Genomic DNA, 23,243 nt, shown 5'->3' on the forward strand with positions numbered 1-23,243 from the left:
TTTTTTTTTTTTTTTTTTTGAGACAGAGTCTCACTTTGTTGCCCGGGCTAGAGTGAGTGCCGTGGCGTCAGCCTAGCTCACAGCAACCTCAAACTCCTGGGCTTAAGCGATCCTCCTGCCTCAGCCTCCCGAGTAGCTGGGACTACAGGCATGCACCACCGTGCCCGGCTAATTTTTTCTATATATATTTTTTAGTTGTCAAGATAATTTCTTTCTACTTTTAGTAGAGACGGGGTCTCGCTCAGGCTGGTCTCGAACTCCTGACCTCGAGCGATCCACCCGCCTCGGCCTCCCAGAGTGCTAGGATTACAGGCGTGAGCCACCGCGCCCGGCCTATTTATTTACTTTAGAGACAGGGTCTCACTCTCTCACCCAGGCTGGAGTGCAGTGGTCTGATCATAGCTCACTATAACCTTGAACTCCTGGGCTCAAGTGATCCTATTAGACTCTCAGCCTCCCAAGTAACTAGGACTACAGGCATGTGCCACCATACCTGGCTATTTTTTTTTTTAATTTTATTTTATGTAGAGACGAGATCTTGCTACGTTGCCCCATCTGATCTTGAACTCTTGGCCTCAAGCAATCCTCCCACCTCAGTTTCCCAAAGTGTTGGGATTACAGGCATGAGCTACTGTGCCTGGAAGAAATTTATAGTTTAAAAAATGTATGCGTTTGTGTACATGTATGTGTGTATATGTGTTAATGAAAGAAAATAGGAGAACGTAAAAATTAAAGAAAAAATGTTTCAACACCACCCATGACCAGAATTCTCCTGGTGTGAGACCAGCCTTTCTCATCTCCAGCTTTGTTCGTGTGCCTGAGCCCCGTGTCCACGTCCCGCTGCTTCTCTGGCTTTCTATACTCATTTCCTATCACTGCCATGACAAATGACCACAGACTTTGTGGCTTAAAACAACAAAAAATGATCATCCAATTCTTACTGGAGATCAGAATTCCAAAATGGCTCTTACTGGGCTAAAATCAAGCCATAGCAAGGCTCTATTCCTTCTGGGGGGTCTGAGGAGAATTTGCTTCCTTATCTTCCCCAGAGGCACCCACACAGCCCTGTCTCCCATCTTCAAACTCGGAGTTAGCATCTTCAAGTTCCTCTCTGACTCTGACACTCCGCTTCCCGCTTTCACTTTTACAAGGTCCCTGAGGATCAGATTGGGCCCACTCGCATAATCCATAATTACTCCATCTCAAGGTTTTTAAGTTAATCACATCTGCAAAGTCCCTTTTATCATGTAAGGTGACATATTCACAGGTCCTGGCAATTATGGCATGAACATTTTTGTGGTGCCGACATTCTGTCTACCACACTTTGATGCTCTGCACTTTCTGTCCCGGCCCACCCCCCCAGACTGTCTTTCAATAAGGTGGTGCTACACAAAATGGCAATTCAATCCACAGGCTTTCTTCACCAGCGCAGTGTTTCTGAACATCAAAACTTGAACAAGTGCCCTTCTGGGACCACCGCACAAACTTTCTACTTCTGAGTGCTTTTCTTTCTTCCTCAAGCATCCTCTCTTTACCTTGCCCTTCACCTTCATCTTTAGAAATCCAACTTTCTGAGCCTCGTTTCATATCATACCTCCTCCATGAAAACTTGCCAGGTCTCCATAACCATAAATCAGGTGTTCTCTCTCCTTTGAAACACCATCACATTCTGTTTCCCTTTAAGTACAGACATAAGATGATATATACACACATATGATGCATATGTATACATGTAATGTGTGTGCATATATGAATGATACATGTATACCTATACATGTATACACATTATTAGCCAATTTTAGATATGATGAAATAAAATCAGAGAGTTAAAGTCTATATGCCTAAAGTCATAGCCTTTTTTTTCTTGAGACGGAGTTGCTCTGTCACCTAGGCTAGAGTGCCATGGTGTCAGCCTAGTTCACAGCAACCTCAAACTCCTGGATGCAAGCGATTCTCCTTCCTCAGCCTCCCAAGTAGCTGGGATTACAGGCGGGCACCACCACGCCCAGCTAATTTTTCTATTTTTAGTAGAGATGGGGGTCTCACTCTTGCTCAGGCTGGTCTTGAACTCCTGAACTCAAGGGATCCTCCCACCTCAGCCTCCCAAGAGTGCTGGGATTACTGGCGTGAGCCACAGTACTTGGCCATTAATTTCAAATGTCCTTTCTTCTACACTGTGGCCCTTGTGTGGGCCATAGTATTCATAGGTTTGCTTGTTTTAACCCTCCCTGATAAACTGAAACTAAAGTTACAGACTGTGTCTTATCTTTTACCTTGTTATTACACCTAGTGTTCAATAAGTATTTCTTGAATTCTTAACTATAATGAGTCCTCCAGGATTTTGTATGCTATTATACAGTGTACCTGTCCACCTGAATAGTGAATGCACCCTTGTGTTCTTTAACAGGGATTAGTATGTCTTCAGAAAAATAATAGTGCTAAAGATGAAAGAGATCATCTCAATAAAGAGTTCATTGTTCTCTCTGTACCAGTGGGAGAAAATAGAAAAATTAATAACAGTATGCTAGCTGAATAAACCTCTGAAATGTTATGAAATTGTTACTCAAATTGACCAATTTCCTATTGATGAGAAGTGACTCCATGGTGTCCAGGAAGGGACTGACACTTAATAGACCCTTTAAAAAATTTTGGCTTAATTAATGAACAAAGTTGTGACTACTAAATACCAAAACAAGAAGTCAATTTGTCCAAATGTTTTGATCAGTCAACAAAATGGAAAACATTAGTCAAGACATTTATTTGGATCAATTTGTTGTTAGATTGACAAGAATGAGTTTATCAGTCAAAACAGCTAATCCACATGTAAACCCAAAAATTGTTTGAAAAAGATAATCTTATTCACAGCAAATGCCCTTCTAAAAGTTGTTGACATATTTTCAGGGTAAATATGGGGTTTGTTAACATGTACACTTTAAGCTTCATTAAAAGGCATGAAGTTGACTCTACTTAGTTTTAGGGATAAAATGTCATTTTGTAAAGTATTAATTTTTAAAAGGAAAATCAGATTTGCCATTTGAATTATTTAAGAAATCTGATTACTCAGACTACATTTCATTAGATCAGTCTAACCTTTAGATTCTATTCAATGTAGTAACATAGAATTGACAGAGAATTTTTTTTAAAGCCGGGCGAACATGTTAGAGTAAACTCAGTACTGTTCAAGTTCACAGTATATTCTGGAGGGAACACAGCTATCTAAGTATAGAGTAGAATTGACCAAGGTTGTTGCTGTCCTTTCTTGATCTTTAACAAAGTGTGCAAGTGTGCCAGTTCCCAAACACTTAAAATGGTACGCATTCTGAAAAATGCTTGCCATATATAGATTACATCTGTCAAAGGAAAGAAATCTAACTTCCACATTTTATGTAAGATTTTCCAAATTTGCACAACTCAAATTCGATACTCAATTTGATATATACTCACAAATTTCCAGTTAAAATGATTCAAAATGAAGTATTTTCACTATGCTCCTATGGTGTAGTAGGTCAAATGGCATTTTTTGTAGGGAAAAAAGTAGTGTTCTTATCTGTACTTTATTTAAATGCTTATATATTCGTATAATCTTTGCTTAAAGTGAGGCGTGCCATTGAAGGTAGAGAGCAGTCTGCCCTTGTCATGGAGAACCATTTTAAACAGAGAAAAGACCTAGAGAGTTGGTCCAGGTATCTTTTCCCTAATCTCACCACCTTCGGTCATGGATACCAACTGGCCTATTAAAGCACCATGGAGCTTTCCAAAGACAAGTGCCTGCTAGAACAGAAGGGATGGGTTACATTTTTTATTCTCTAGAGCCAAGCTATATATTTCTTGAGGAAGGTATGCCCTAGATTTTAGGGTTAGATGACTAGCCCTAAATCACAAGTTGGGGCAGGGGCGGGGACAAATCTCCTCTTTTGGAGCCAATATTTGCATTTCTAAGTCTTGTTAGGAGTCTGATCTTTTTGGACAAAACAGAAAATGCTTTTATGCTGCAAATGAAATCTTTGCTTTCTTTGCTATTTTCCTCACAAAACCTCTCCTACCTGTCTATCTCTTCTCTAGGAACAGCTTGAAGATATTAAAAATGTACTTATCACAGTGCAAAGAAATTGCAAGATGTTGCAAATCTCCTTTGTCAATGTAATGTCTAAGTTCTCAAATTGCTATGAAACATATCTTCCTTATAGAATACAGTACAGTAAAAGTTTTAGATTACTACCCTCAGAAACATATTAAGAGTTATTACAATCTCAATTTTGAGAAGAGAATAATAAAGGAAATTGGAGCCAATACAGGCTTAGACGCTGAGTTGTTGGTTAAGCTAATTTGCTGACTAAATCACCAACAATCATGTGCCTTCTGGTCAAAACAGTAAACTTTAAATGCTTGAAGAGAAGGATCAGCTGTGTTTGTTTACACATCTATCAGCCAAACAAGATTGTGAGTTCCAGGAAAGCAGAGTCTGTGTCCTGTTTCCTGCACCAGCGCAGGACCTGCCTGAAGGTGAGGCTGCAATTAAATGAGTGAATGAGCTTTTACGCAGATCCCAGGGTCCGAGCTCTTGGCTACTCCAACTGCTCTCTTACCGCTCATATTGTGAAGTATTTCTCTCGTTTTATTTCCAGAAAGCAAGCAGGCAAGAAGCTGGCAGGCACCTTTGTGGACTGAACTCTTTTTTTTGTTTTTGAGACAGAGTCTTGCTCTGTTGCCCAGGCTAGAATGAGTGCTGTGGCGTCAGCCTAGCTCACAGCAACCTCAAACTCCTGGGCTTAAGCGATCCTCCTGCCTCAGCCTCCCGAATAGCTGGGACTACAGGCATGCGCCACCATGCCCGGCTAATTTTTTCTCTGTATATTTTTAGTTGACCAGATAATTTCTTTCTATTGCACTGAACTCTTAATGACCAATAATACCATGTGTAGAAAATTCATGGATAGTCCCAAAACTAGTCTTTCCCAAATGTAAATTTAACTCAGAGAAAGTTTTGAGTGCTGTGGATGTCAGACCCATTAGGGGGTTTACAGTGAAAGTTGCACTGTTCAATTCAACATGCGTTTTGTAAATACCTACTGTGTTCCAGGCACTGTGCCAGCTGTTTTGGATACAAAAATAAGTTATATATAAAAGAAAGAGGGTGAAAGAGAGAAGAGAGAGAGAGAGAGAGAGAGAGAGAGAGAGAGAGAGAGAGAGAGAGGCAGAGAGAGGAAATGGGCAGTATAAATGGTTAGTGAGGAGGCTTTCCAGAGGTGAATAGGCTTGTGCTGAGTATTGTAAGATAGGATAGAGTTATCAGGACAGAGAACTGCAGAGATGAAATTGATCATTGATCATCGAGTAGAGGCAAGGAATCGAGAGTCAGTTTGAAAGGGGTGGATGTGGGCAGGTAAAGCAGCTCTGTATTGCCAGAGCACAGAGCATGAGGACGGAATGTGGGAATGAGGCTGACAGGAAGACGGGAGCGAGACTGTGAGGCCCTTGGAGACCACACGAAGACTTTATTGGGAAAGCCGTGGTGAACCACTGAAGGATTACAAGTAGTTCACATTGCACCCACCTGAATTGCCCTCTGACCTCTGACCCCCTCCTTTGACCTTCCTTTTCCTCACCCTTTACTTCTGTGTATTTCTTATGCCTGCTGGGTGTCCTCTCCCGTGCTTTGGAAAGTGCTGTAAACCAAAACATCACCAGCTTAGCCGATCAAGTCATTTCCCCGGAGACTTTGGAGATTATTAGTCAGGACAAGATCACCTCCAGTGCATTATGGTGCAGTTAGGATGCTCTGATAGAACCAAGGACATTCAGATGGAAGATGCCAAAGTATAACAGAAGAAATGGCTTGGAAAAAATGGCCAAAATGTCTTATGTCTCTCTAAAACATCCCCCTCTCCTTTTGGAGAGCTAGGACCTGCCTCAGGCCAGCAGCCAGGAGGGGCAGGGGAGTGTCCTTTGTTCTTTGTGTCACAGAAGATGAGATTAATCTGGGAGGAGGTCAAAAGATTGTTTTAGCCCAAGATGGACTATGGGATTAATCAGAACCTTTAAAAGCTCTGCACTTATGCTCAGAAGTAGGACGTTGGTACTTTGAGTTTGCCAACCTCCTCATTTGCTGGCAATGTAGTAAACTTCTCTTCCCTTCTCCTCAAACCACTTGTCCTCATTCTTCTGATGTGGCCTCGGGGACAAGTGCTGAACTTTCAGTAACAAAAGGCCCAGACCGTTACATTCAAGCTTGATGTCTAACAATTGACTTCATTTCACTAAGATCCAAAGTGGGGAAAAGAAAAAGAAGTTCCCTGGAAAACGAAGACAATTGGCATTTTCAGGATGCTGCTTTACTTCACCAATTGCCTTATTTTAGATAGTCTTGTACATTCTGGAATCAGTGAGATAAGAGGTGAGTTGTGATTATATGTGCTCAGGTGACTGTTTAGGGCCCTAGGATGGGGAAAGTGGTGATGATAGGACATGAAGGCCACAAGCACAAAGCTTCAGAGCTGACAGCCGATTTCTTCACCCCAACAATCTCCAGTTCTGGTTCTCACCTTTTCAACTCCTTCTGTTGGTGCTAAAAGGAGCACATACTGAGGGCTCTTGGGTGGGTGAAAGGCCAGGCTGATTCAGAAATATGCTGGTGCTCTGAAATTCACTTACTAGGTGTTACGGACTCAATTGTGTCCCTCCAAAATTCTTATATTGAAGCCTTAACCCCCAAGGTGACTGTTTTTGAAGATAGGGCCTTTAAGGAGGTAATTCAGGTTAAATTAGGTCATAAGGGTGGGACCTTCATCCAATAGGACTGGTGCTTTCATAAGAAGGGGAAGATCTCTCACTATCTCTGCACAGGCACAGAGAAAGATCATGTGAGGACACAATGAATAGGCACAGTCTGTAAGGAAGAGAAGCCTCACCGGAAACCAACACTGCTGGCACTTTGATCTTGGACTTCCAGTCGCCAGAACTGTGAGAAAATAAATTTCTGTTGCTTAAGACATCCAGTCTATAGTCTTTTATTATGGCAGCCCCGGCAGGCTAAGAAATGTGAGATTTGAGGAAGTTTTAAATTCTTCTCACCCCAGATGCTTGCTCCTGCAGTCCTCCTTTCCCACAGGCAACCACTGGAAAATATTACTATTAACATAGTAGAATATAGGCAGAAAGACATAGGTAACTGCCCTTTTTATGTGAATGAGGACATTCTACATATATTTTCCTGACCCTTGTTTTTTTCACTTCTCAATATTTCATATAAACTTATTTCATAGTAGATGTACATGGAGAAGGGCTTCATATTTTAAAAGTTGTGACATAGCATTTATAGGGATGTAGCACAATTTATATAACCTGTCTTGAGTTGAAAGGATATAGAAATATTTTCAATATTTATGCTTCGATACAAATGATGCCACAATAAAACAGATACACATTTATCTTTGGCACCTATCCTAGTATATGTATAACATAAATTCTTAGAGATGAGATTCTGGTTTGAAAATATTTTTATTTTTAGGTGTTTTGTATTTATTTTATAGATACTGCCAAATTCAGCCATTCTTCCAATTTTCAGAACCATCACGAGGCATTTGGTTGACTACATGGCTACACCTCTCCATGGTGTCATTATCAAAGATCTTTCCTAAATAACCTCCATATGTGTAATGCTGTAGAACCGTCTGTGCCATATAACCTGTTCCTGAATATCCTTCCAGCTGGACATAGGGAATGATCCTGGAATGCTGGGTCACCAGAGAAGTCATCTGATTTGCTTAGCAAGCAGACCTTCCCTCTGTCATTACTCATGGCCCTGGGCTCCTTCTTCCTGATGCCACAGAAATTGTTTGAACTCAACCTTTCAGATTCTTCTTAGTTTTTACCTAGGAATACAAAAGAAAGGGAATAGAAATAAAGGACTTTATTTTACTACCTCACAGTAGAAACTATGTTTAGATTTTTTAAAAAAAAAATGCCCTGGAGAGAAGAGATCATTTTCTTGAGGAAATGTTCATTGTCTTCATGGACACTTTGAAGAGGGCTGGACTGCGTCAGAGGATGACGTCAGGTTTGCTCAGGTGAGTCAAAGGTACTTTAGCTCTTTATTTTCCTTATTCCCTCAGTGAGGAGGAATGTAATAAGAAACTTTTGCACCTGTAAACTCTACCAAAAGACATTAGAGTGTGAGGATTTCCACAACTCCAGCTGGAAATCTTTCCTAAGAAAACTGAATCTGCTGGATTAGTGAGCAATAAACCCTGATCAATTGTTACTACTGTCCTATTATGTTTTAAACTGTTAGAGATTTGGTTTGGGGACCCAAAGTACAGAAGTGTCAGGAGATTAGTAGTTTACTAAAATACTATACATTTTAATTCATTTAACACTCCATAGGGGCTTCGTAGGCTTTTGGTACTGTAGCTGAACATTTCTTCTCTTGCTAAAATTACTTTTCCTTTAGTGCTTAATTATCATTTGAAATATCTTTTAGTGGGTTTTGTTCATCCTTTGGCTCTGAGCTTAAGCATCCCCTCAGGGAAGCATTTCACTGATGCCCATGACTGAGTCAACCCCCAACTTTAAGACAGAAGAAAGACCATCTCCTTCTCCTCTTAGCACTATCACAGCTGAAGTTTACATTTATTTTATTTGTTGATTAATACTTGATTCCCACCTGTGCTAAGCTTCTGGGGGGTACAGATAATGTTTGTTTTTCTTCAGTAGGACATTCCCAACACCCACAACAGGGCCAGGCATCTAACATTAACAATTAGTGGATTAATGTGTTGGCTGTAAATAAAGTCCATCAGGGGAATTAAAGGTAATTTAGGACACAATGTAAAGGTAGTTTAAGACAAAGAGGTGAGTTTAGATCATTTCATTAAATTGGTCTGGTGTCAAGGGATAAATTAATCTAGGGCTGAAGGCCTAACACTAGAATCCCATACGTATATTTAAGTAAATGCATGGTTTATCTAAAGAAGGTAGCATCCAGATGAAGCACCCTTCTCTGAGCTACACCAGCAGTTTCCAGAAGTGTGGTTGTTGGATCAACAGCACCGACATCACTGGGAACTTGTTGGAAATGCACATTACCAGGCTTCAGCCAGACCTGCTGAGTCAGAAATTCTAGTGATGGAATCCAGCATTCTCTTTTAACATGCACTCCAGGTGGTTTTGGTGCACACTAAAATCTGAGAACCACTGACATACATAAATCATATCATTGTTGAATAATGGAAAAGAAAGACCAATGAAAAAGTGGAGTCTAAGTTCTTGGTGGAAATTTGAATGAAAAATGAAGTAAAGAATTGGAGACCAAAGTCTGTAGAAGATTTCCTAGCTGTGTTCAACAGTTCCCAGCTAAAAGTGCCTTGGAGAGATTAAGCCTCACTACATCTCCTTTCTCACCACCATGCCACTATTTTTGTAGAATCTCATGTAGAGCCTTGCCTAGCTGCATACAAAGCACTTAAATCACCAAATGTGGTCTGAGAAAAATCCCATCTCTTAATGAAGTTCATCAAGCAATAATATTGAGACAACTATAATATGAAATCACAATAATAATAGACAATATCTATGGGAGGGAAGTAGCATAATGATTAAGAATACAGGCTAGATTTAGACAGCCTGGTTTTGAATTTTAACTCTACCATCTCTTATTTGTGTGACTTTTGGTCAAGTTATTTTACCTTTTTGTAACTTGGTTTCCTCATCTAAGCATGGAGTTCAATAATAGTACAGTCGATCTTTACCTCATGGGTTTGCTTTAAGGATTAAGTGAAATAATACATATGGCCTTGGCACATAGTTGATGCTCAATAAATATTAATCATCTAATATACAGAATATGTACATATATACAATCTGCTCTCTGTATCTGCTGGCTCCCACATCTGCAGATTAATCAACCATGAATCAAAAATATTTTGAAAAAAGTAAAAGATAACAATACAACAATAAAAATAGTATAAACAAAAACAATACAGTATAACAACTATTTGTATGGCATTTACATTGTATCAGGTACTATAGGTAATCTAGAGATGATTTAAAGTATACAAGAGGATGTGTACAGGTTATATGCAAATACTATATCTTACTTTTTATTTTTAATTCATATATATATATATATATTTTTTTTTTTAACCACTAGATCACCAGGGGCTACATCGTTTTATAGAAGGGACTTGTGCATTGGTTGACTTTGGTATTCAGAGGGGGTCCTGGAACCAGAAGCCCCGCAGATACCAAGGGATGACCATACCTATACACACACATACACACACACACACATGTAAATTGTCTTCCCTCAGCCTCCTCAAGTTAAAGCCCAGGTAGCATCATGGCAATAGGGTTTCTGCTATAAGTGTAAGACACAACAGGAAAGAGGACTTGGGCCTCCTGCCCACGTGAAACCACATGCCTCAATGAGAAGACAGCCCAACTTCCCCCCACCCGCTCAGTCACACACACTTCCCCATCACGTTGGGAGAGTCCGAGAAGGGTCCAGAAATTTCTATCTTCCCTTTCTCCACCCCACCCGTCACCACGAGAGAATAAAATTTACCAGCAGGCTGGAACGGTTCTCTTGATCGGGAGAAGGGGAAGTCTCATCAGAAGAACATGGTAAGAGGACTCCAGGTACCAAGAGGGAACTGAGTCCATCCTCGCTGAGACAGTCTACTGCCCTTTGAGGGGCTTCTCTGAGAAGAGGATGAGTGTTCAGATGATGAGAAGTCGGAAAGACAAACGTTCGCTCTGAATGTCACATACAGAAATCCCTTAACAATGGAGGGAGATCGATTCCCATAAAAGTACCATGGCTTGTCAACCACATTTGACAAGGCAAAGCGATCATAACAAATAGGTTAGAGAAAAAAATAATTAAAATGGCTTCAAATATCTATATTTTTAATTGTAAAAAGGAGTTCTAGAAGACATCAGCTTTCAAAACATGTTAGATTCATCAAAACGTTGTGAAGCAGCTGGGCCAGTAGGTGACCCTTCTGCTGAGGGAGCCGCTGCCACCACTGTTTAGGAAATATCGTACGTTGGCAGCAGCTAAGGAGAGTTTCCCACAAATTTTATGGAGGAAACCTGCACCTCTTTTGAAGGGGGAAATTTAGGGTCATTTGCATTAATTAGTACAAGGTTCCTTTTCCAGTGTGAGCAAGATGCTGGAGTAATTACTGACCCTTTCACACATGATTCTTCCCATGGCTTGGTCTACACATACGTAAGAAAGTAGGGCATAAACAGTCTCTTTTCACCTGACCCCCTGGACCTGTCCCCGTACTCCATTATGAGAGAAAGAGGCCATAATTGCGGTCCTAATCTTTAGTTTAACTCTGTATGTAGAAAAAGCATCAAAGAAATCCTTGGAACACAGGTGGAAAGCCATGTTATCTCAAAGTAGCACTCAGCGCGGGAATAAAGGACATCTCTTCATCCATACATGTTAATATACACACATTGATATTTGGAAGGATGTTCCCAAAAGGTCGGTTGTTATCGCTAAGTGATAATATTTTGAGGAATTTTGCTTTCCCTTATATTTTGTTATCATGCTTATTTTTAAAAATAAACATAATTTTGATAATCTGAAAAACAAAATTATTTTAATCTTGGAAAAAGGTATTACTATGTTTGTTGAAAGTCCTAAAGTGTAGTAAAAATGCAGAGTCATATTATCATGCCCTGCCCAATAAACAGTGACAGACATTTCGTGAGCCAGATTAGATGAGGCTGTGAAGAAATAGGACAGCACCTATTTCTTGGGAGAAGAATTGGACACAATCTTTCTGGGGAGTAATTTGGCAATGTATATCAAGAACACTAAAAAGATGCATTCTACATGGCCCTGAAATTCTGCCTTTAGGAGTCTATACTGATAAAATAAACAGATAAATGTGCAAAGATATATAGTTAAACATGTACATCATAGATTTGCTTATAACATCTTAAAGACACAAAAATTATGGCAGGTAAGTAAATGAAAATACATCATAAATAATGTGCAGCCAATACAAGCAATGATATAAATGTACATTTTTTTAAATCTGGGGATATGTTCACAATATTGTTATGTAATAAAAGCAAGTTACAAAAGTTTATGTGTGGTATAAACTCATTTCTGTTTGAAAAGACAAACACTATACACATGTAGATTTACAATCTTTTCTTTTTGCTTATCTATATTTTCTAACTTTTCTGCAATCAACATGATTCACTTGTGTGATTAAAAATTAAATATCAGGAAGAATATTAGTTGTAGATACTTAAATTTATAAAATAGTTCATGTGTTCCCCTTACACACACACACACACACACACACACACAAACACACACACTTCTTCCTTTTTTTTAGAGACAGGGTCTTGCTCTGTCACCCAAGCTAGAAATCATAGCTCACTGCAGCCTTGAACTCCAGGGCTCAAGTAGTCCTCACGCTTTAGCCTCCTGAGTAGCTAGAACTATGGGCAAGTACCACCACACCTGGCTAATTTTTTTTATTTTTTTGTAGAGATGTGGTCTCACTAGGTTGCCTAGGCTAGTCTCAAATTCCTGGCCTTAAGCGATCTTCCTGCCTTGGCCTCCCTAGGTGCTGGGGTTACAGGCGTGAGCCATTGCAATCAGCCCACATTTCTTATGTACAAATGATTTTTTGCTCCCAGTTCTGGGAAAGCCTATATATGGTCTGGCACCAGCTTCAAGGGGTCCCACTGCAGCCTTAAAAACAGCTACATAGAGTTGATTTAATAAAATGTAATCTTTTATACAGCACTGTTTCCTTTAACCACCAATCAGCTATCTTTATCTAGAACTCTGTGATCTTCTATTGGCACATCTGAAAAAGATTTTTTCATTCCTTTCAAAAGTCTTCTTACTTGAAACTTCATGTTAAAATCTGAGGGCCACAGTTTGTAGAGAAGGATGCAGTCAGTAGGTATTTAATTTTGTTTTCAATATGTACTTTCCTATTCAGTGTCCTTTAGGTGAGTGATGGTTTGCTTTATGTAAGGAAAGAAAGGGGAATTATGTTTTTGCAAGCTTCATTCAGGGACAGAATGTCTAAGCTTCCAATCTGATTGACTGAGTCATTCCCACTAAAAGCAAACTGTAATTTTCATTGGAATAGAAATCGGTGTGATTTAACACATTCCCTTTTTACGGAAGATTACATTTCACAGCCTATAAGGGGACCGCAAATGACAAAAAGAGCAAACTTCTCACCAGTACAATTTTATGATAAAATGTGTATTTAAGTTTGTATTTTATAGAAGTAGTAGGTGGGGAACCTGCAGCCTGGGGGCCACATGTGACCCTCTGGATCCTTGAGTGCAACCTTTTGACTGAATCCAAATTTTGCAAATTGCATCCTTTTAATCAAGGGATTTGTGCTGTGAAGTTTGCATTTGGTGGAGGGGCCACACTTGGGGATCTGGATGGCCACATGTGGCCTTGAGGCCTCAGGTTTAGGGACAAATAAAAATTGAGTCTTTTAATAAAATATTTGCCTTTTTCTTAATCTTGATAATGATAGCCCAACAGCCAACTCTTAGGCTTAACTTTTGGGAGTTTCTCCTTTGGTGCTGCAGTGAATAAGTTTTTTTTTCTTAATGTTTTATACACAGAGTTTTTCAAAAATTTGGGATCTTCAGATCATAATCTGTTCTATGATTTGTAATCTTGTTTGGAAGCTCTGAGAGGTTGGAAATCATGAGATAAAGGGTTATATGTAATTGATAAATTAGAAGTTTGGGGTCATAAGGTGTTACTTTTGTTAGTATTGTTAGTATTGTTGCCTAGATATTCCTTTCTTTTAAATCATTTAGTCAAGCACACCATAAAAATGTTTTACAGATTTAAGAGTCAAGATAAAAAATAGTACTTATCTAATGAGAATGTTGTCAGTTTAATAAAAAGTATTATACTGTATCATATACTGTGTATCATACTGCATAGAGTATAACATTAAAGAGCTTTTGTGTTAATTGATATGGTTGATTGCATTGTATTAAACAAGGGAGACTTCAGCAGACATTTTCCAGCTAGTATTGTATTTGAAGGCCAAGTAATGGGACAACTCTCAGAATGGCTAATTTTATAATAAAAATTAACTTTTAGTGAGAATTTGTGAAGTATCAGTTGCACAAAATATGCATACATATGTAGCTGCTATGTCTTGGTGATCTGACCAAATGACAGCCAGGAGGCTGGGTAACAACCTGTCCCTTGGATGAAAAGATAAGCTGAGCCAGTCAACATCACTCATGAATTATAGCTAAGACATACCTAGATAAAATATTCAGTTATGGTGGGAGCTATAGCTTGAAAGCGACAACAGAGATAGAACCCAAGAGGCTATTATGCATCATGTGTATTAAATTATAAGAGAACAGAAACTATGAGTAAGCAAAGAGGCTGCTCAGTGGAGAAAGGCGCTAGAACAGATGTATAGAAGCAGAGATTGGAAGAGAGAGAGAGAAAGAGGGAGAGAGAGGTGCTGGTCACAGAGCTTTCCTGAAGGTCCCTGGTCCTAGTTTAGCCTATCTGAGTCCTTGCAATATTTTTCTTTTTTTAAAAAAATTAAGGTAACTTCAGTGACTTCTGACCCTAATTATCAAAAGAGTAAAAGCACTAGGATTGTTAGCAAAAAACAAAACAGAATAAAATGTTATATTTATGCAATATCAAATTATATTAAAGAGGATATAGTCATCAAAAAAACAAGTTTTGGCAGAACACAGTGGCTCATGCCTGTAATCCCAGCACTTTGGGAGGCCAAGGTGGGAGGATTGGTTGAGGCCAGGAGTCTGAGACCAGCCTGAGCAACATAGCAAGACCCGTCTCTACAAAAAATATTTAATAAAAAAAATTAGCTGGGCATGTCGGCATGCTGCACCTGTAGTCCCAGCTAATCAGGAGGCTGAGGCGGGAGAATTGCTTGAGCCCAGGAGTTTGAGGTTGCAGTGAGCTATGATGATGCCACTGCACTCTAGTCAGGGCAACAGAGCAAGACCCTGCCTCAAAAAGAAAAAAAAAAATGTTTAATGGTAGGTTGTGTAGCAGACCTCTGTTGTATGGCCCTGTCTCCTTATTCTAATAGTTCTCTGATTTTCTTTGGGGAATTTGGATTATCCCACACACTGACCCCTCTCCTCCGCCACCACCCTCACCAGGGCGGGCATGGGACTCAGATGTGACCAATCAGTGGATGGATCTCAACGCCCAGCCCAGCGTTATATAAATGTGAACTATTTTAATTCTTGAGAAAAAAAGATGTGTCAAATAACGTGTGGAGAAAGAAGGAAAAGTTGCAATTAGGATTTGGGGCCATAATAGTCTTCTAAATAATAAAATCAACTTCCAACTCTGCTATTAATGACCCAGCTGACTCTAGTCAAGTCCCTTCCCTTTTCTGGGCTCTAATTTCCTCGTGTATAAAATGAATAGCTCAGTGAATTTTTTTTTTCTTTTCTCTTACCACAATGGCTCAAGAGATAAAGCTCAGTGAATTTGTAATCAGGGTCCCCTCGGGCCCTTTTCTTCCTAAACTGTAAACCTACATTTAGAAATTCAGTAGTTAGGTAACCACCTTCTTCTTGGGCATTTAGTCTCATGGTGCTAAGCTTGGGGATATAATAATGGTCTTGGCCCTCAGGGAACTTCCAGTAGATAATTTCGAAGTTGGCAAAGTATTTCCGCACCCTGCCCCGTGGGGTAAGGTCTTTACCTTATCACTCTTTCCCAGCCATTAAAACTGGCCCTCTTTAATGACAAATAGTTAATCTGAAAATGGATCTGTGCTAATAGTTTGCTTTATTTTTTTCTCCTGGAGAGGCTGCTGTCTTCTTTCCTTCCTTCATTCCAGGAACACAGATGCATTTGAAAGAGGTCACTGGGCCACAGCGACTAAAACATGGACAGAAATAATGTCTCATTCATTTTTGATTTCCAGAGCATCTCAGAATTCAAAAGCGGAGTGATGGAATGAATGGATGCAAGAGAGCACTGTTACAGATCAGAGCTGTTTTGAGGACTCTGTTCCCTTTAGTCACTCTGTACATAAGGATGGTCCTGGCTGCAGATCTGTTCAGCCACTTAAAGCTAAAAGAACCAAACTATGGCCCCCACCTTATCTAGGCATCTATTTAATGCTTCTCCTCTTCAAGTGGGAGACCATCCTTGGGCTTAAAACCAATGAGAATAAATTGAATCCTAAAAATATTCATCTATTTCACAGAGGAACTGGTTACATTAATTAGGTTCTCCTTTGCATCATTTCTAGTTCCGATATATTTGATTGTCTTTTTTTTTTTTATCATTAAGTGAGCAGTTAGCCGTACTGGACTAGAAAGCCGCCACAAACTCCCTGTAGTTCCTCTAGTTTTTTGCAATGTTCTACTATAGATTATCACAATTCATTATAATAATGGCAATCCTGATTTCCTGGAGAGAATGTGCTTTAATTTTTCCACGAAATTAGAAAACAGCTAAGTATTTTTAAATGTTTCTTCTTTCCTTTTGGTATCCAATTTTGTTTTCAAAGCACATTTTAGTGAATTTGTATTGGTTATTATTATTAATTTTACATTTTAATCATCAGAAAAACAGAAACTTTTATATGTTTTGTTCACGTTTTATCCCAGGGTTTAGAGTATAGTAGGCATTTAATAATTATATGTTGAATAAACAAATGAATGAATGCATGCATGAATTGTATAAGAAAATAGCATTTTAGCACCAGTACATAAAAAAGGCTATGCTAAATTTATACTTTAGGGCTAGGGTAGAGGTTTTGGTGTCAAGCCACAGCTTTGAGTAGTATGACAAGGACACTCCAAGAGATAGTTGTTGGGTGGAAAGGTATAACCTTTCCTTACCCATCATAAGGGTCACAGCTCATAATCCTACAACAAAAGGCAGGTAAGCAAGAGAAAAGCATAACAAATTTATTTAATCAAAGTTTTATGTGACACGGGAAACTTCAGAAATGAGGACCCAAAGACCCAGGGACAACTGTCTATTTTTACACTTAGGTTTGACGAAGAATGGACAGCTGTGTGCAGATGTGATTGGACAACAGGGTATGATCTAATGGTAAGAGACTGAGGGGAAACCGCACAAAGCCTGTCTGTTCAGATTCTTCTTGGCCTCTGTGTGGCATTTCTTGCTCCCCGATACAGGGCAGGACCCCTTTGGAAAGAGGACCTGCTATCAGACAAGGTAGGTCAGAGAATTTCTTTATTTCTCTATTCTGTATTCTTTATGCCAGCTCCTAAACAGAAAGGTGGGAGAAGATTACAGTAATATTTCTAGATTTTATGGCTTCCTTTGGGAGAGGGGTTTTAGTTTCTATGACCTGCCTTGGAAAAGCAGGAATTTTGGTTTCTAAGACTCACTTCAGGGGAGAAAAATGGGCTGGAGACAGGAGGGCAGGAGAAGGTCAGAGGGACTTTGCTTCTCAGGCTGCTCCTGAGACCTTCCAGTTCAAAGCACTCCGCATGCCAAAGTGCCACACTTTGGGGTATCATTTTCTGAGCCGAACACAGTATTAGCGCACTTAGCAGGCCTTTTAAAAACGCCAATTACATCGAGTGAAAGAATATCTATGGAAACGCTTCCAGAAACTTAAAAGTTATATAAATAAATATTAATGCAATTTTCACATATGTATGATTTGTGATCTCATTGTTTGTTGTTTTTTTATTTGCCGATTTTGTGACTGAAGGCTCTACGCTGTGACTCCACGTGCCAAATGACATTTTTGAGTTTTGGTTAAATATGTGGTTTCCATTCATGCCTGGCAGTCTAAAATGTTTGCAGAAGAGGCAGAAGATCTGTCAAAAGACGCAGATTTGTCAATTAGCCGGTCTAAGCTTTGGGTAAGGAAAGGGAAACTTACACTGCTTGAGAGCCCAAGGGGTAGGAAACGAACAAGTGCTGTGGTGGCCTCACTAGAAGGGCTGGAGATTTACTTACTTGGCCATTTGAAGTAATTCAACAATACAGGTCAGAGTTTTATAAGTAGAAATTTTGAAGTCCATGCAAGACAGTCTCATTTGACTGCTTTGCTCATTTGGAAAGGGAGAAGTTCCTGGGATTGTCCAGCATCCACGACAAAACAGAGCCTGGTGAATTCCCATCTTTGGAAAGAGGAGCCTCTTTTTGCTGAATTATCCCCCAGATCTCCTGGGTGAAAAAAAAAAGGTCATCAGATGTAGGCAGATGGTCTGCGATCACCGCAAGTGACTGGAAGTAGTTGGGGAAACTGAAACTGTCTAGAGATAAAGCTTGCCTGGTTTGTGTATCTCTGGTTTCACCGATTTTCAAAAAAATTTAATCCATCTATTAAACGTGGATAAATTTCTAAATTCTGCCATGCCTAGTTTTCGAAGCTCCAAATGCCTGACATAGGAACAGCTGTGGTGTGAATTAGTTGGTCTAAGCTGTTGGGCTGCTTCCAACTTCGCTATTGCTCGCGCCCTACGGGTCAAGGAAAGAAGTGATGTAATGCACTTAGCTGGGCCACTTTAATTACAATGGAGTGGAGAGGGGGAGGGGTCACAGCAGTGACAAGTGTAGCGCATGACTTGCCCTAGGGATGGAGGAAACAAAAACATCGACAACCATTGGCTGCGTCCACTTCCGACCAGGGTGTCTAATCTAGCTCCAGGTCTGGAACCTTGGAACACAGGTTTCCTGGGAAAAGGGGTGGCGCTGTCCCATAGAGCGTCAACCTCAAACCCACAAACAGCGCACACACACCCACGCAGCTCGCAGCGTTCTCCCTGCTGGGATGGGCGTGTGGCCCAGTGCTTGGCACACGGTCCCCAGAAGGCTCCCCCGAAGCCAGCCGCAGCTGCCCAGCTCGGCGCGTAGAGCTCGCGGACGAACCGCAGCCGCGGAAGCTAGTGTCACCCGCGATCGCTCCAAGTGAGCCGCTCTATCGTCATTCATTCGCAGTGCCCGGAGCGTCCTTCCAGCGGGGAGTGGGGCTTCGCCGGCGGGGCGAGCGGCCGGGACACCGAGTGCTAACGCACGGCGACTGCGGGAGCTCTGAGCAGGTAGAGACAGAAGCGACCCAGGAGTGCGGGTGGCGCTGCGGAAGCAGGATCGCCCCAGGCCAGCTCGGCCCTGACCGCGGGGCCGAATCTGTTCGCGTCGCCCGCAGCCGTGACCGCTGCAGAGCCGGATCCCAGGACTGAGCTACACCACTTCCTCCTCCTCCCGCTCCCCTTCCTCCTCCTCCTCCTCCCGCCGCCCTGGGCCGGAGCCGGGCTGGGAACGGCAGGCCTGGGCGTCTGCGGCCGCGGGCTCGCGAGGGGCGGCGGCGCCGCGGGGAGGATGCAGCTCGGCGTGCCCGCGTCCTCGCCGCGCTCCCCGGCCGCCTGCTGGGGCTTTGTTGTGGCCCGGGCGCCGCGGGCCGCCCCCTGGTGAGGTCGCTGGCCGCCGCCGCCGCCGCACCTAGCGGGCGAGCGGGCGCGCCCGTGCGCGGTGGTGTGTGCGGGACCCGACCCGCGGCCCCTTTGTGCGTCCGCCCGCGGCCGCCGGGAACATGTGGGTGAACCCCGAGGAGGTGCTGCTGGCCAACGCGCTGTGGATCACCGAGAGGGCCAACCCGTACTTCATCCTGCAGCGGAGGAAGGGGCACGCCGGCGACGGAGGCGGTGGCGGCGGACTGGCGGGTAAGGGCCCCCGGCCGGTCCCCGTGGGAGGGGGACCGAGCGCTGCGGCGCCGCCCGGGTCCCGGGCTGCGGGCACCGGAGACGCCGCCCGGTCCCCTGGGGCTGGGCGACTCGCCCTGCCTTGTTGTGTGGAAGGCAGCGGGAGTCGTGATTTTCAGACCGTAAAGAGATGCTTCTTTCCCACCCTGTCGGGCTATGGGCCCCTTGGCGTTCTGGGCGCTCCGTAAGTGGGTGGTGGGGGTGCGAGTGCAGAAGAGTGAGCCTGGGGTGGAGGGAATATTATCCCTTATAAATTGAATGCGGTATTTCCACCCCTCCCCCCTTTCTAAAAAAGTATTGCTTTCCTTATGGAGAAGAGGGATGGAGGGATGTTTTTACTTCACTTTCTTCGTTGGCAACAGCAGGATTAGGTATAAAATGCTCTTTTGTTCCCACAGAAGCAATCAGTATGGAGCTGATGTGGTCATTTCCTATATTAGTTATGACCTAAGAGAAATGAATAAGGAGACAGGAATTCTTTTGTTGCACCTAATTAGACACAAAACACAGCAAGTTATCGGGGTCTGGTTGTAAAATGAATTGAATGTATAACTGCATTTTAACCATTTTAGCTCCATCACCTCTTCCCCCAACCCCCTCACAAGGTATTGTTACCAAAGCCATGTCATAGCAATCAGGATTACAAGATCAGTCAAACCCATAAAGTAGTGCCATATTAGAAAGGTCTTCCTTTATTAACTAATTTGCATGGTGGGAGGTTACAAACAACATGGAACACAAACCATACTAGAGAAATTGGACCTTCCCCCTCTCTCTTGGAGTGAACAGAACTGGAATACTTTTTACAGTGAAAAAGTTAACAGAAGAAATAGATGTTTCACTAGGAAGGAGACTGTCAAAATGAGATGAACTTTGACCTCTTCAGAGTTGAGCATGTATCACCCTTCGGGAATTTGCATACTAGGTACAGTGTTGTTTTCAAAATGCCCTGCTATGAAATGAAAATTCTTGGTGTAGTATGTATTTAGTTGTGATTATTTTTATAAATTAGTTTTCTCAAGATAAAATCCCCGTGCCCTGTGGTGAAATGCATAGTGGTATCTGTTTGAAAGATCTTGCTAGTGCATCAAATGGCTTGTAGGTAGTCTGATTTTTGTTGTTGTTGTTGCACTTTTCCTACCATAGAAGAGAAAGGAATCTACAAAGCTTCAGACCCCATTCTGGAAATACTGACTAGGGAACTGGAATCAGAATTTTCCAGTTCATTTTGTAGAAGTCTAACTATAAATGTTAATATGTAACTTGCATATCTAATGCTGGTACCACTGTATTCTCCTTTAAGCCTAGGACAACAATGTGGAGTAGTTAGTTTATTGTAGTAACAAAGAATATTTCCTGCTGGAGTTAACGTTCTTACGTCTTGTAACCATTAAGTATCTATTTACCTGGCTCATGTGCAATAATAGGGTGTGAAAAATTCAGGGATGCAGAGCCTTCTTTTTCTATTTAACATTTTTATTGTGTTCCTACTGATTCTTGGAGCTATAACGGACTACAATCCACTTGGAATCGCATCTCATCATTTTTGACTCAGTTCCGATAGATAAAATTATATCTTTTAAATTGAGAAATCACGCCTATCGCACTTATTGCTGGAATAATTGAAACTATTGTCATGAGTAAATATATTCATGACAACAAAGGCTATTTTCAACAAACAATGGTTGAAATGGTCTACAATGTATAGTATATTCTTATTCTAATGTGAGTTCATTCATTCATTAACTCACTAAATCATTTAACAAATATTTGTTGGCACATTCCAAAGTGCCAGTGTTATGAAGCTCACAGTCTAGGAGAAGACAGATGTTGATGAAATAATCACATAAATTAATGTAAAATTGCCACTCCACAGGGTCCCAGCAGAAAACAGAATCCAGCCTAGTTCAAATGAAGAGAGTTTGGTGAAAAGGCGACTTAGAAAGATGGAGGTGGGGTTATCAGAACCTTACACTGGGTTTAGCAGTGAGGAGCTGTTAAACCAGAGGCAGGGAAGATGTTACTGGAGTCCGTGAGAGCTGGAGCTGGGGAGGAGGAGCGTTGGCCTGGGCAGAAGCAGTCACCCCTGGAAACAGATCATGGCCAAAAGAGAATGGGGAGGCCATGCCCTGAATTCTTTCTTCTCCCATCCCCCCAGCTTCTGCCATTGCTTCCCGTCAGCAGAACCTGATAGAAGCCACCTGGACAGGGAGTTCTGGTGATGGAGTCCCTGGGGATCAGCTTCCCAGGGATGGATCTGAGGGGTGGGGGCAAATGGACGGAATATGGCCAGAACAAATAGCATAAGGAGAGTTTCATGATGTTGGTTAGTTCCAGTAAGAAATGGGGGTAGAGGTGGGGGCAAAGGAAAGATTCCCTGAGGGAGTGACTCCTGAGCTAAAAAGATAAGAAAGAAAAAGATCTGCCTGTGAAAAGGGAGGGAGGAGCAAGTGTTGGGTATTAATGGTTGGAAATTTTCTAGATCTCAGAACATTTATATAAAGTTCATTATCTGGACCCATGCAGCCGTGTCCACTCAGCAAGTGGATGACACAAAAGTGGGAAAAGTACTCAGTGTGAACTGTCCAGGAGTGTTCAATGTTTAGCCATTATGATGCTTGGTAAGATGTCCGCACAGAAAGCTACAAAAAATAATGGACCAAAATGAGGATACTTGACACTTTAAAAAAAAATCAAGTTATTCTGTTCCTGGTTACAGGCAATATGCATGGGTACTGATGCAATGAAATCTTCTATTATAGATGCATTTGATTGATTTATTTAACTCCTTTTAACTGAGATTTCATACACATACAAAAAAGTACACAAACCAGATGCACTGATATATGACAAAGCAAACCACTCCTCAGCCAACACCAGCATAAAAAAATAGAACATTGCCAATGCCCAGTCCCCACCCCCATGTGATTCCTCCTCAGTCCCTACTCTCATGCACTCCTGAAGGTAAAAACTATCCTGATGTTTTTTGATAAACACTTCCTTGCTTTTCTTTATAGTTTTTGCAACAAAGAACACATCCCTAAACACAACATTCTGGTGGTTTTGCCTGTTTTTTGTTTGTTTGTTTGTTTTTGAGACAGAGTCTCGCTCTGTTGCCAGGGCTAGAGTGCCATGGTTCCAGCCTAGCTCACAGCAACCTCAAACTCCTGGGCTCCAGTGATCCTCCTGCCTCAGCCTCCCAAGTAGCTGGGACTACCAGTGTGTGTCAACAGGCCTGGCTTATTTTTTCTATTTTTAGTAGAGACAGGGTCTTACTCTTGCTCACGCTGGTCTTGAACGCCTGTCCTCAAACGATCCTCCCACCTTGACCTCCCAGAGTGTTAGGATAACAGGCATGAGCCTGTGCCCAGCCTGCCTGGGTTTTTTTTTTTGAGCAAAAAATTGAAATGGAATTATACAGTATGTATTTGTTTGTGTCTGGATTCTTTTGCTCAGCCTTGTGTTTGTGATATTCATGCATGTTGTTGCGGGTGGCTGTAGTTCATTCATTTTTCTAT

General features: G+C 41.6%; 1 protein-coding gene across 1 annotated transcript in view; it reads left to right on the plus strand.

Annotated features, from left to right (window-relative positions):
* Window positions 1–18,660: 18,660 nt before the first annotated feature.
* Window positions 18,661–23,243, plus strand: part of TBC1D9 (TBC1 domain family member 9) — a 105,708-nt gene continuing 101,125 nt past the window's right edge. The window contains exon 1 of the mRNA XM_045552230.1: window positions 18,661–19,686. Coding sequence (XP_045408186.1) covers window positions 19,557–19,686 — 130 coding nt within the window. The 5' untranslated portion in view covers window positions 18,661–19,556. The remainder of the gene's footprint in view (window positions 19,687–23,243) is intronic.

Source organism: Lemur catta, chromosome 5 (genome assembly GCF_020740605.2).
Source record: "Lemur catta isolate mLemCat1 chromosome 5, mLemCat1.pri, whole genome shotgun sequence".
In the NCBI taxonomy this organism is placed as follows: Eukaryota; Metazoa; Chordata; class Mammalia; order Primates; family Lemuridae; genus Lemur; species Lemur catta.